The 12,962-nt window shown below is 40.8% G+C and overlaps 1 protein-coding gene across 1 annotated transcript; it reads right to left on the reverse strand.

Moving 5' to 3' along the window:
- Positions 1–421: 421 nt before the first annotated feature.
- Positions 422–12,195, reverse strand: dusp26 (dual specificity phosphatase 26). The gene is made up of 4 exons (XM_074690809.1): positions 11,819–12,195; positions 11,371–11,554; positions 10,096–10,307; positions 422–6,785 (listed from the first exon to the last, which is right to left on the reverse strand). Exons 2-4 carry the CDS (start codon positions 11,547–11,549, stop codon positions 6,574–6,576), a joined length of 603 nt encoding a protein of 200 aa, XP_074546910.1. The 5' UTR covers positions 11,550–11,554; positions 11,819–12,195; the 3' UTR covers positions 422–6,573.
- Positions 12,196–12,962: the final 767 nt, after the last annotated feature.

Consider the following 12,962-nt stretch of genomic DNA (forward strand, 5'->3'; position numbering starts at 1 on the left):
CATCAGAAACTGAAGTCTCCAGAGAGGCTGTCCATTACCCTCTTTGCAGACAGCTACAGGGGCCAACCTGCCAGTCAGCCACAAACTTTCATGGGCAAAACTTGTAAGTTTAATAACTTTGGGTAAAAAGAAAAAAATACCTTGTGCACAGTGTGTGCTGATAGAGAAATGATCTAATCTGACCAAAATCACGTTTCGAACCAGGGTTTATGCACGATTTTCTCTGATGTAAAGATCAACTTTTTAAATACTTATGTTTTTGGTTTCTGTTTTTTTCTGGAGACAGCCTCTGGTAGACACTTGAGGAGCAGCAGTCTTCAGTACTTCTAGGGCTTCATATTTTTAAACTGGAGTCTTGCGCTTAATGATGGTAAAATGTGGTGCTGTTCAACAACAAAAAATTGGCACAAGAGTTTTGAGAGAGGTCTTTAATTTGATCAAGTACAGAATTTATCAAATGATCAGTGGTTACAATAAAAACATAGAAACTAAAGTGAAAAAGAACTTGAAGTACACAGATTTAAGGCATCAACATCTCCTCTGCCAGTTTCTCCTTAAATGAACCTCAAAAGAAGTCAAGTTTTACGACAGAAAGGTCGCAGTAAGAAAAGAAAAGTTTCACAAGAATATAAATGGGATGGAGACCGACGACCAATCACAGGAAATCCACAAATGCAAAATGTAAAGATTTAATATGGTAAGGTAAAGGTTGTGATGATTGGAATGAGCCAGTCCAAAGACACTTTGGGCAGTTTGCCTATTTAATGCTTGTTTTCTGTTTTTATCTGAGAGGATTGACTTAGAAAGGCAAGTTCTGCTTTATGAGGACATCATTGCATTAACAGAGATTTCCTTCTGTTCCCCTGACATTGAATGTACTGGGAAATTAGCTTTGAAGAGTTGAATCTGGACTTTAGGAGTACCTTTAAACTTCACTCCAAATACTATACAAAAACTGCCAATTTAAAATATGCAGGATATCATGAAAATATTTTTTTACAACAGGGATGCAGGGGTCTGATGCGGCCCCTTGGATCAAATTTTGGTCCCCAAGAAGCCAGCTTTGATGCAAATGGATACTAAGTTTACACACAATGCTTATGAGACAGCAGTGTCCTGATAGTTAGATGATCAACTTTGATTCTCAAAGCTACATTACAAAATATTTTAAAGGACATTTCTGGAAAAATTTGCCTCTTAGCTCTGAGTGTAGTTAGGCATGAAGACTGAAAGCAGAGAAAAGCAGCTCACACAGATCAGTAAAAATAAAATATCAGCTAACAGTATCCCTCAGTAAATGTTTTGGTATCTATTAGTTTAAAAACTGTGACTTAGTATATTTGAGTATTCATACCTGCTGCTGAATTTGGACATTTTTAATCTAATCAAATCCATAAACAAGAATATTATTAAGAGTGGATTTAACAGGCTTACTGTGTCCCTGTTAGGAAGTAACATCTTTCTAGGGCCTAATAACCTTTTAGTCACTAAAGGTGCTTTTCAACTTTAAAAAAAAAAACTGGAGAGTTTCTGAGGAACTATAGGCATTCAACCGCAGGGACTACAGTCAAATTTTAGTTCTGGGTAGTTGATCTACCCCTTGAGGCAGCCCAGCCTGGGGAGTAGTAATTTCTAGTGGTCCACAAACTTTAAGAGGCGGGGCCTCTAAGCTGAGGATTTCTGATTGGGAGAACTTAGCTGTGAGTGACTTGGTTTAATAACTCCTAAACAATGGTCTCCTTTGAGCCTGATAGTGTCAATGCGTCTCTGTCACCTCAATTGTCCAAATCTTCTCATCAGATATCTGGCAGAGATCAGCCAGTGTATAGCCATCCTTTTGAAACAGTTTTGTCAGAACTGCTGCAGCGGAATGAAGTATGGTGAAAACCAGCACAGGCTCCATCTGCTCCATGCTAACAGGCTAACTGTATTGTTGCACATAACTAAGCTGGTCTGTCTTTTTATACCGTGTCATCTTTGCTGAATGGCCTTCATCTCTCACTGCCCTCTTCTGGTCTGGTGGTCGAATGCAGTGACTTTTATTTCGTCTCCATATGTCATCGGCCTGATGTGCATAGTACTCAGGGGACTTCAGGCCTCGGTGGAAACGCAGTCAAACAATGGACAAGAGGAACCATGTGGTTCCTGGAACTACTGGACGAGAAGCACCTTAAGTGTTGCTTTCACCACCTGGCAGCCTCGAAAGTCGACACAACTAACCTCATGTAACCTAAGATAAGTACAAAGTTGTATCCGTGTTTTAACATTTATGTCACAACGCATGAGCTAACCAGTCTGACAATATACTTTCAATTTGTTTGAATAGCTGTGTCCCAATTCAAGAGCTGCACATTTTGGAGGGTGCATTTGTAGACTGATCGGTTTTTGAGACTTCTTCAAATGCAGCCGGTTCATAGATCCAACTTTTCGAAGTCTATAAATTTTATTAACTGCTAACATTGACAGAATCTTATTTAATGCATAAACCTTGAAAGAAAATTCAATGTAAAGCATGTTGTTAAAACATTGGTAGAAACTAAATTGTATGTTTTAAAAGCATTACATATTTTTTAGGCTATAGAGGGAGCCAGCTGATCTGTTTTTTCTGTTATCGGTCTTCACACAAAGCTAAAAGAAGCTCATACCTTTGGACTCAAAGCCATATCAACAGACATGAGCGCCCTCCTGCTCAACTCTTAGCAGCATACTAAGAGGCAAATTCCCCTCAGGCTTTAAACTGTTTATACTGTACATATTTACCCATCTTTACACTTTTCTGCTCTAGAGCTTAAAAAAATTGTGTCTCTTTCCCCTTACATGTTCTTTTGTGGTGGCGTGGAACAGCACAGACAAAGATCACAGCCACAAGTCACAGAAAATATCTATGAAGTAGTACTTGAGGTAATCATTAATAAAACACAGAGGAGGGTTTCTGAAACGCTGGTTTAAAATTCAGCATAGGATCTTCTATTGTTTCATATCGGCAGGAGAACACGAGCCGAACACCCAGACAGGAGAGTGCCGTACAGCTCTGAACGCTGTACTCTCCCGTGGTCCAGGCAGTTGGTAGCTTTTGCAATGGCACATTTGTGGTATTTTCTCCAACTGCTCATCTACTCTTTATGCTCCAAGTAATAGAATAATAGACTATCACTACAAGTGCTACTCCAGACAGCTAACAGTCACTTTAAAGTTGGAGTGGTAAAACTAGAGGTTGCTTAGTGTCAGTGATTGGTGTAACAGGCCATTTGGACTGGGTTATATACTCTATGGGAGGTATAGAGGATTTAATCAGGAAATTTTATTCCAAACACAATTCATGAACAAAACTAACCTCTGTGCTGAACTGCTGTATTTCAGATTTACCCATCATGTAACTATGAAGAATGTTGCAAAATTCTACCTTAGTTGACCAGTGCTTGGGAAGACATATTTCAAACATGGATATAAAGTACTAACCTTGCAGAGCAGATGGACCTGCCTGATTCAGTTTCTGAAATCCTGCAGATCCATCTTGCCGGGCTCCATTGACCAACGATTTCACTTGGCTAAATTTTGACAGGCCCAATCAGGGAAGAGAGGAGGGAGAGGCGGAAGCTGTGAGAACAGCAGAAGTGACGAACATATGTGACGTCAGCAAATTTTCGTACTTGTCAGTGTTCCTTTGATTCTTAAGTCCACTTTGCAAAAACGGCAGCAGTCGTCTAAGCCATTATCACAGCTGTTTCTCATGTTCCTGTAGTTGTTTGTCTATTGTTTCTCAGCAGCAGCGCAGGTAAGCTACATCATACTGTGGCTTGATGCGGATTGGTCTGTGGTGAGTGTATCAATCAAAAACAGTCGTCCAATCACCAGCTGCTGATTTTTTTCAAACTCCCGCCTCTGAAAACAAATACGAAGAGCTGCTACCCAGATGGACTAGTGACATATTTCCGTGGCAGGTATGTGAAACTGGTGTGTCAGGTTAATGAAGTACTTTTGTTCAAACTTAACATCTGCAGATTTTCAAACCTCTATATATTCATATGTTGTGGGAATCTCTGAATCTGTCTGCAAACTGATCAAAACATTCAAGATCTTCACAAGACCTGCTGAAATTGCATAATGATCTACTAACTGATTCATGACGCATTGGGGGGTGGGCCCTAAACTCCAAGGTCTGCCATAGCTTCACCCCAACAGGCATCCAGCGCATTGGCCAATCAGAGGTAAGGGCGATTGTGCAGGGTTGCCATTGTAGTGACTTTTTGGCTATGTTCAGCAACTTTACAAACCGCCCTAGCAACTCTGCTTCAAAAAAGAGACTAGCAACAAATCCAGCAATTTTTTCAAGAGTGTGGAGACCCTGGCATGAAAGCCAAGATCGAGCTTACTCTAATCCCATATGTTGTTATTCAAGAATGGCTTGAATGAAATGCAAATAAAATCAGTTTTACCAATTCTAGACCCATAACTCCCTCAGTTCACTGGTTAACGAGAGTTGAAAAATCTGAATTTGGGCAAATCATTAGCGGAAAGTGAGAAAGGAGGTCGAATAACCTGATAAATTGTGAAAACTTTTTTTTTGTCACTGTCACTGTCACTAGTCCGGCTATCAGCCGCGGCTGGTAGCACTGCCCCATTTAGCATGACTGAATGCACCTTTCAATGTGTTGAAGCTTGATCCTGCTTGGTGACAACAGACGAGAGTGAGTGGCATTTAGAGGAAACTGTGCGACTCTTCCAAAAAGTGCGTCTTTGGTTACTCGCTAATTAAACAAGTAAACACTAAACAGTCACATGGTGTGACCATTCGTGTCCAGTGTGAACATGACAGAAGCTAACACTTGTCCAGTTCATGGTAGCTTCTGGAATATATCCTGTTACACTGTTTCCTCAGTGCAGACAGTGCAGAAAAGTTAAGTGGCGGTGCGAAGTTGCTCCAATAATAAAATTTAATACATAAAACTAGTATAACCCTTGAGGGGCTTTGATGTTGGATGGGCTATCTTTGCTATCATTTGCAACCAAATACAGCAGCACAACAATGAAACTACATTAAGTTTTCACCAATGGGTACTTAACTGAAAAATTGTGTAGTCGCCAAGTAAAACCTAGTAATAATTTTTCAGCATTGCATTATTTTCTGAAATGTCTTTACATAAAAAATCCTCCATCTCCTCTTTACACTAATCCAGTCCAAATGGCCTTGAATACAATTAGACTGATTTAGTTCCAAGTATCCAACAGAATTTTAAACAAAACATTTTAAGTTTAGAGAAAAGCATATTTTTCCTGTAACACAGCACTGAACATCTACAATACCCCCCTAAAAGAAAAAAACCCATCATTATATTCTATAATATGTATCTTGTACAGATTTTTAACAACAGCATAAACTTAAAGTCAGCAGGCTACATAACTGTGCTGGTTCAGACCTGGGCTACAACTACTTCATGAGTTCTCCTTAATGACACTTGCTGAATACAAAAAGGAAGTCGAGGGAAGACCAGCAAATACTGAAACAGCGCTGAACCTTTTTTAAGCACGACAGCACTGGTTTTACTTTACATATATCGTTTTTCATACAGTCCTGGTATTATCTTTATACACACACTGAACTGTCACAGTACGACTGTATATACTGACACATTTCTTCTATTCTACGTGCACAGAAACATTTCCTAAATGAGAGGAAATGTACCAAAGAATGGAGAGAGTACCATCGACCAACACCCAGTTTTTGTTTTGTTTTTATCCTTTTTGAGGGTGTAACTGTCATAAAAGGTTCAAGCCGATTGGAATGGTTTGACATTGAATTAGAAAGATGAAGAAGTTGTATATATCAGAAAAATACTAATATACTATACTATGATTCGTTGAGCAACGCAGGGCAGCTCAAACTCAGAGGTTGAATGTTTCTATGAGATGTGAACAGTCTGAACTTTTGTTGTAGCTGTCTTTTGTTTTCTATTATAATCTTGTCTTGGCAGTGAGTTTTAGAAAGGCAGACAAGAAAATATAAGGAAACAGGTTTTGGGAGTAGAAATTTCACAGGGGTTTGAGGTTATGTGGTGCATTTTTTGGTCACCTGGTTACATCGTCTTCTTTCAGTGTTTAAAGGCCAAAACTACTATTCAGTACACTCAAATTCTGCCAACATGATAAAGCTGAGATTTAAAATAGAAATATGATTCATAAACTTTCAAAGAAGTTGATGTTTCTCGCACTGATTGTTTGCCCATCATTGCAGGACAATATATATCGTCCTCTTTTCACAATCAGAAGAACAACAAATAATTATTTCTATTTTTGCTTTTTCCCAGACCCTTGTTGCTCCTAAATGTAACATTCTGCCTATTTAGTTATTTGCTTCAGGGACCCAAACCTTACCCGAACAGGAATAAGGAGGAAAAAGAAATTGAATGGAAGATACTGCTAAACCTTGTGATCACTTGCTGCTACAGGGCCCAAGTCTCCGAACCACATTTTGTGGCCAATTGGTCCCATTTTCTCTGAGCAACGTGTCTAGACTGCTACCTCAAGTTGTGTGCGTGTGTGCGTGTGTGTTCGTGTGTGTATACATGTGATTTTTCAGCTCTGTGGGGACGTCTTACGGCTCTCTCTCAGGATGCCGTCCAGGCCGTTGAGCTGACGGAGGAAGCCCCGGTTGGGGATGACTCCTCTGTGGTCCTTGACGGTCTTGATGGCCTCTACCAGGGTCAGGTTCTGTCTGATCATAAGGTAGGCCAGCACCAGGGTGGCTGAGCGACTCACTCCCACAGTGCAGTGAACTAGCACCTTACCTGACACAAAAACACACAACATGAAATTGAATTGGCCCATCTGCTTCTTTTTCATGCCTATGTTTCTTCAGTTCATCTTTTAGGGCAGATTTTTTTTTTTTAAAAGATGTAAACATTTTACGAAGTGATGAACCTACATACAATTCTGTGAAGATTTAAACTGAGTTGTAGCATGTTCTTTTTTTGTTGAATACTTAACAGTGGTGTTTTAGTTTTTAGAAACAAACTCGGGCTTCAAAGACCTGCTCCGCTTCATACAGAGTTCACACAGAGCAAGACAAAGTTATGGATCAGCCGTTGAACAAAACAAAGCATTTAGCAGCAACAGAACCAGGTTTTCCCTCCAGAGTTGGTGGAGATCAAAAAGAGAGCTCCAAGACGATAAGTACTAAATTTGTGATTTGTGATGTGTACACTAGTTCCCGGCACCCTAATACTAAACATATGCAGAATCTGACTGTAAGTGAAAAAACAGCACAAGATCTTTGACAGATCTTCAGCTGATGAGGTCATTGCATGATCTTCAAACTGGTCCATGATAAGTTTGAGCTGTAAATCATATAAAGCTACTCCAGGGCAGTGCCGGGCTGGGACCGAAAAAAAAAAAAACACCACCACCCAGCCACAACCTGATCTGCCCATCCCCCTCCCTGCGGCCCATCGGCCCACCGAGGAAATCCCCGGTATCCCCGTACACCTGTCCGCCCTTGCTCCTGGGTATCTGGGGGGCAGTGTAAATACCAAGCACCCCTCTTTAAAGTTTTGTTTACATTAGGGGTGAGTATTGGCAAGAACCTCACGATACAATAATCATCACGATACTTGGCTTACGATAGGATAATAATCCAATATTGCGATATTCTACCCAGTTAACTATTTGATTGAAAACAGCTTTTCAATTTTATTGTGGTTAAGTATATTAAGTTTGTCACTTAAACTACTGTGACATTAAACTAATGTTGCAAAAAAAAAATGTATTGGTTGAAAGACATGGTCAGTCGGAAACTGAAAAATGTCACTTGGTGTAACCAATGTAACACATAAAAAATCTAATATTGCACAAAACACGACTATGATTACTATTTTATTAGTGTACCACACTGTAAGTTTAAACTTCAAATGATTTTAAACCAACTGACCCAAGAAAAGAGAGAAAACATTGATGTTTACAGCATCAAAACCCACTTCATCAAGTTTAGGAATAAAGTATTTTGAAAATAATATATTCATTATACAGTTTATGGGCAACATACAGGGAAGTAGCCTCTCGGTGCCATCTATCGCAGTCATGGTGCCGAAGACAAATAGTACTTCCAACTCAGCTAAAATATAAATTTTCATTTTAACAAAAATATCGATATTAAGAGTTGAAATATCAATATTTTATCACAGGTTAAAGTATTGCGATATATTGCAGTATCAATATTTCTTCACTTTTACATTATATTTGCTGTCTAATCTGGAGTATAAATTGCAAACGTGCCTCTATTGGCAGCTTACATCCCTGATAACAACAACGTGCCAAAGACTGGAGGCACACCCCACTGAATTTAGTAAAATGACATGGTTGAAATGCTTATACTACTTGATTCTATCATAATGTTGGCGTGTCTGGAGAATTAAACTATCAGTGAAGTTCTGTTAATAACAGGAGCACAGTCCTCCCTATCATCTGAGTCCCATGCAGTCAATGCTCAAGTCCAAGTCAAGTCACAAATCCTGGATTTGAGTACCACAACACTGCCTCCACCTCATATCAGTTTTTAGGGAAAGGAAACAGACGTGGGGAAATTTTTCCTTAAAATATTTGTTAAGATCAGTAACATGTGGTGAGGTCCATGACGAGGGAGGCAGGCAGCCAGCTAAAGTTGAAACTTCTGTATGTGTGTGTTATGTATACGGTGCACTGCTCACATTTACTAATACAAACTGTTACTGGCCAGCCCTGCCCCTTTAACGCAGTGAAAGTCTGTGTTGTGTGTGTGTGTGTGTGTGTGTGTGTGTGTGTGTGTGTGTGTGTGCGCGCGCGTGCATGCATGTGACATATGGAGAGACGGTCTGAGTGCATGCATGGTGTGTGTGGGGTGGGAGTACATTATTTTGGTCTTTGTTTCCTCAATAAATGTGCGGTTGTGCACAAGGTGCACCTTTTTCCCTCCTCTTTAGTCTTTTCCCTCACTTTGGCCCGGACTCCTAGACACCGGTTACCGGCAAGGAGCCAAGTAAATAAATGTTAATCAGCTTTCCCATCTCCGGTTCGGAGACAGGCAGAAGTCCCAGAGTTAACGAGACGAAATGCCAATTAAAACCCGAAACATACATTCACCTGCATTTCTAAAGGATTTACATCACAGGAGAAAGAGCAAAATACGAACAAAACCTGTATCTCAACAACACAAGAACACAGGCCAGGCACCTCCGGTATACTCTATTTAACGTCTGCACTAACAAACTATCGCGAGACCTCAAAGAGGGCGCGGTATTACAACCTGCGGAGGCAGAGAAGCGCTGTGCCTCATCGATTCCCATGTTAATCAGCGTGAGACCTTAGTAGGCATGCGCAAACCTGCAAAACGTTGTGATTTCAAGTAAACGGTCTCCCTCTCTCTCTCGGAGTCTCTGCCTCCGACGCACATGACAAGCATGAAGCCAGCGCGAAACGCTGTCCGTCCCCTGTTAGCCTCCCTCTTATTGACAGATAAGCAACTTCCTTTTTTATTTTTTAATTATGACAAATTGTATACAAACAACTGGAAAAAATATTTTTATAAAAAAAAATATATTTTTTTAAATTTGAAAATATATATATATTTTTTCTTGTTAGCCTAGGGGAGGCACTGCCTCCCCTGACCGCACACCACTGGTTAAGATAATGTGTGTGATAACTATTTTTCAGGTGAAGAAAACAGTAAACAAAGGCAGATGATGACCTTAGGGAATATACCTGTATACTCTTTGTCTTAAAGAATTAAAAACCTGCCTGCCATCCACAGGTACAGCTCCACACTCTCTCGCTCTGAGCTGTCACTGTTGCTTTCAGGAATCCTGACAGTTCAGAGCGGCTTTGAACCAGCCTCAAGGGAAATAAACGGATTCATCTTTCCTACCTTTGCTCTGACTGAGGTTTCACAAGAAATCCAACAATCAAAATCCACCAATGCAAAAAGACAAACACAAGTCGAATACTTCAGTGGACTGTTCTGAATAAATAAGCAAAGTCACAAGTGATGTCAGGAGCTGTCACAGAGCAGAAGAATAAACCTGGTGAGGTGAGAAAAACTGAGTGATGTCCATATGTCTGCAGACTGACCTCCACTTGTGAGGGCTTTGTGGATGAACTCAGCAGCAGGGTAGAAGTTGACGCTCATGTCAAAGGTTGGGGAGTCGTGAGCCTCGATGCCGTGGTAGGTGATGTTCATCCCGGCGTAATACTCGGCTCCACCTCGCCACTTACTCTGAGCACAGTTCAGGATGTGTGTGATGCCGAGTTTGGCCAGCTCGCGGCGGTCTGATGCGATGTCTCTGCAGGAGAGAGGAGACTTTTACTGGACTTCAAAAGGTTTATAGAAGAGAAGTTGGAGAAGATGTTTGTTCAATCAGCAAGACTTGGGTGTTTGCAGACAGACAGCTAACACTAAGCTAAATAAAAGTGGTACACGGACCATTTTAAAGCCCAAATATAAAAAAAGATTTAAAAGTATTCAAAGTGAAACTCCCCAATTTAAAATCCTACCTGAGATGCTGGCAGATATCATTTTATTTATTCATCCTGAGAGTGTACAGTCTGCTGTACCAGAGTTTGCTATGAGCTAATTTATGTCTGCACAGGGATGCAGAGGAGGGAAGAGAGCTGGAGCAAGATGACGGAGGCTTTTGAGGAGGAGATATAAGCTCTGCCTTTCCTATCTTGCTATGGACAACATGATACCTCTGCTAAATGAGATGGAGGAGCTAGCAGGATGAGCCAAGAGTCAGATGGAGTTTAGTGAATGCAGTATGGTGAGCCTTAAGGAGACGTGGCTGCATCAGGATACTCATCTCTGGGATTTCACCCAAGATCAACTGACAGAGCGGCAGGACAGAGCGGCAGGACAGAGCGGCAGGACAGAGTTTACAACGATCCAGATCAAGGGCAGCAACTGTAATGACTAAATTGCCATGTGATGAATAAAGTATTGTTTATAAATAAATTTTATTTATTTATTTGTTTATTTATTTGGGGGGGGGGGTACATTGGGAAACAAGCTTGTATCTGAATATTTTTAGAAGACAAAAAAATCCAAAAATGGGGCAAATCACATGGTGTCCCCAGTTATTGAGTAAAATCACTTAAACTCTTGAAAAATCAAACCAATAAATAAATTAATTCCATGGTATTGTTGCATAGGAAAGCATTAGGTAGTATAACACTGAAATTAAAAAAAGGCTGTAAGGTATCTTTTTAACATGCAATTTTTCCCTTTATTGTTGGTTTGAAAAGAAAAAAAGAAAAGGTGTTCCAGTCCTCAGTCTCCCGTATTTCCACAGTTTGGCATCCTCGCTATAAAACAGCTTTTATTCGGTGAGTTTCTTTGTGTGGACTCACTGATCTCCGATGTACAGCCGTGGCCACACTTCATCCGCATGGTTACAGGCTGTTTTCCCCGTGCAGAGCAGCCTCTCCAGCTCGGACACGCTCAGGACCGGGGAGACGCGCTCTGTATCTTTTCGGTTCGGGGACCTGGAGCTGCTCCGGGACCGGGAAAACCGGGACATGAACGCCATTTCATCTGTAAAGAAAAGAATAAAGATGGAGACGTTTGTGTCTCATAAAATATTAAAGCAGTGAAGCATGACTGGATAAAGAGAACAATAGAACAACAGAACGATGCGTTCGCTGGAATAATAACAACGTCCTTCGTTTGAAGACATTTACCTGTAGCTCGTTTTGGTGAGTCTCTGTGTGACTCACATTGATACGCACCTCTAACATGTGAAGTAAAAACACTCAGGCCTAGAATATTCTCCCATATTCCGCTGGTTGTTTCATTTACCTGTCTTATTCCGGCTCCCTGTGGTGCTACAGGGTGAGCTGCTCCGCGGTCATGTTGGCTCTTTGATCTGCTGGAGGAGGATGGATGAGAGGATGAGAGGCTGCTGATAGAGCTCAGCATCCACCAGACATGTTCACCTCCGACCGCAGCATCACCATCTTCTTCTTCTTCTTCTTCTTCTTCTTCTTCTTCTTCTCAACAAGTCCTCATAAAGACACATGACCAAGCAAACATGGCTGCCGATCAAACCACATTAATGCTCCAAATAAACCTTCAGAACAACGAAGTGTTTCCCAGTTTCATGTGAGGCAATTTGATGCAATAATTCGTTTTATCTCTTGATTAAATTCTCAATGACAGCCTTTACGAAGGTGGTGTTACAGTTATAGTTTGACTGTCGCCATCTGCTGGTTAAATGTAGAAAAGGCGGGAAAAAGTCCATTAAGGAATGATCTGGAAGTTTCCTCAACCTTTGATTGAGACTAAAAGATGGAGATTGATTTAGAATATGATTTAAAACATTTTTTTCTGGAACATAAGTACAAACTCTATTTTCACAGAGTTAAAAGGCTGCAATTTTGACAAAAACCTGCACACACACAACAAGAAAAAAATTAAGAAAATTACAGAATATGTAATTACTTAATCTAATGAATCACATTTTAAATCCCACATCTGCTTAAGTCCCTAAATAGAGAATTTGAATTCAAGGACATTACAAAGTTGTAATGCATGACTAATCAAGCGAATACACAAATAAGAGAAGATATGTAAAAAGGGGGCTCAAAATTAAACACAGACAGTACATAACAAGAGTTAAAACTCTTAAGACCCAGCATCAAAGAATGGCCGTATCTCCACAAAACGTAGCCCGAGGGCTCTGAAACTTCTAGGGTGCGTCCGTCAGGTCGCTAGGAGCGTCCCCAGTGGATTTTCTCAGAACCAGATTTGGGGTCCGAATTTCGGAAAACCAGCGTTTTTCGCACAGCAGTTTTTCTCAGGAATTTAGGCCTGTATTTAGCCTCTCATTCAACTGGCCGTATCTCCACAAAACGTAGCCTGAGGGCTCTGAAACTTCTAGGGTGCGTCCGTCAGGTCCCTAGGAGCGTCCCCAGTGGGTTTTCTCAGAACCGGGTTCGGGGTC

The sequence above is a fragment of the Halichoeres trimaculatus genome, unplaced genomic scaffold, assembly GCF_033239565.1.
Source record: "Halichoeres trimaculatus isolate MK-OKI-2021-1 unplaced genomic scaffold, fHalTri1.1 fHalTri1_scaffold_16, whole genome shotgun sequence".
Lineage (NCBI taxonomy): Eukaryota > Metazoa > Chordata > Actinopteri > Labriformes > Labridae > Halichoeres > Halichoeres trimaculatus.

Excerpts from the sequence above, each read along its gene's own strand:
- dusp26 (XM_074690809.1), bottom strand. The coding sequence starts at position 11,549 with ATGGCGTTCATGTCCCGGTTTTCCCGGTCCCGGAGCAGCTCCAGGTCC. Across the intron at positions 10,308-11,370 it reads CGGCTGTACATCGGAGATCA|AGACATCGCATCAGACCGCC; the intron begins GTGAGTCCACAC and ends TCTCTCCTGCAG. Across the intron at positions 6,786-10,095 it reads CAAAGCCCTCACAAGTGGAG|GTAAGGTGCTAGTTCACTGC; the intron begins GTCAGTCTGCAG and ends TTTTTGTGTCAG.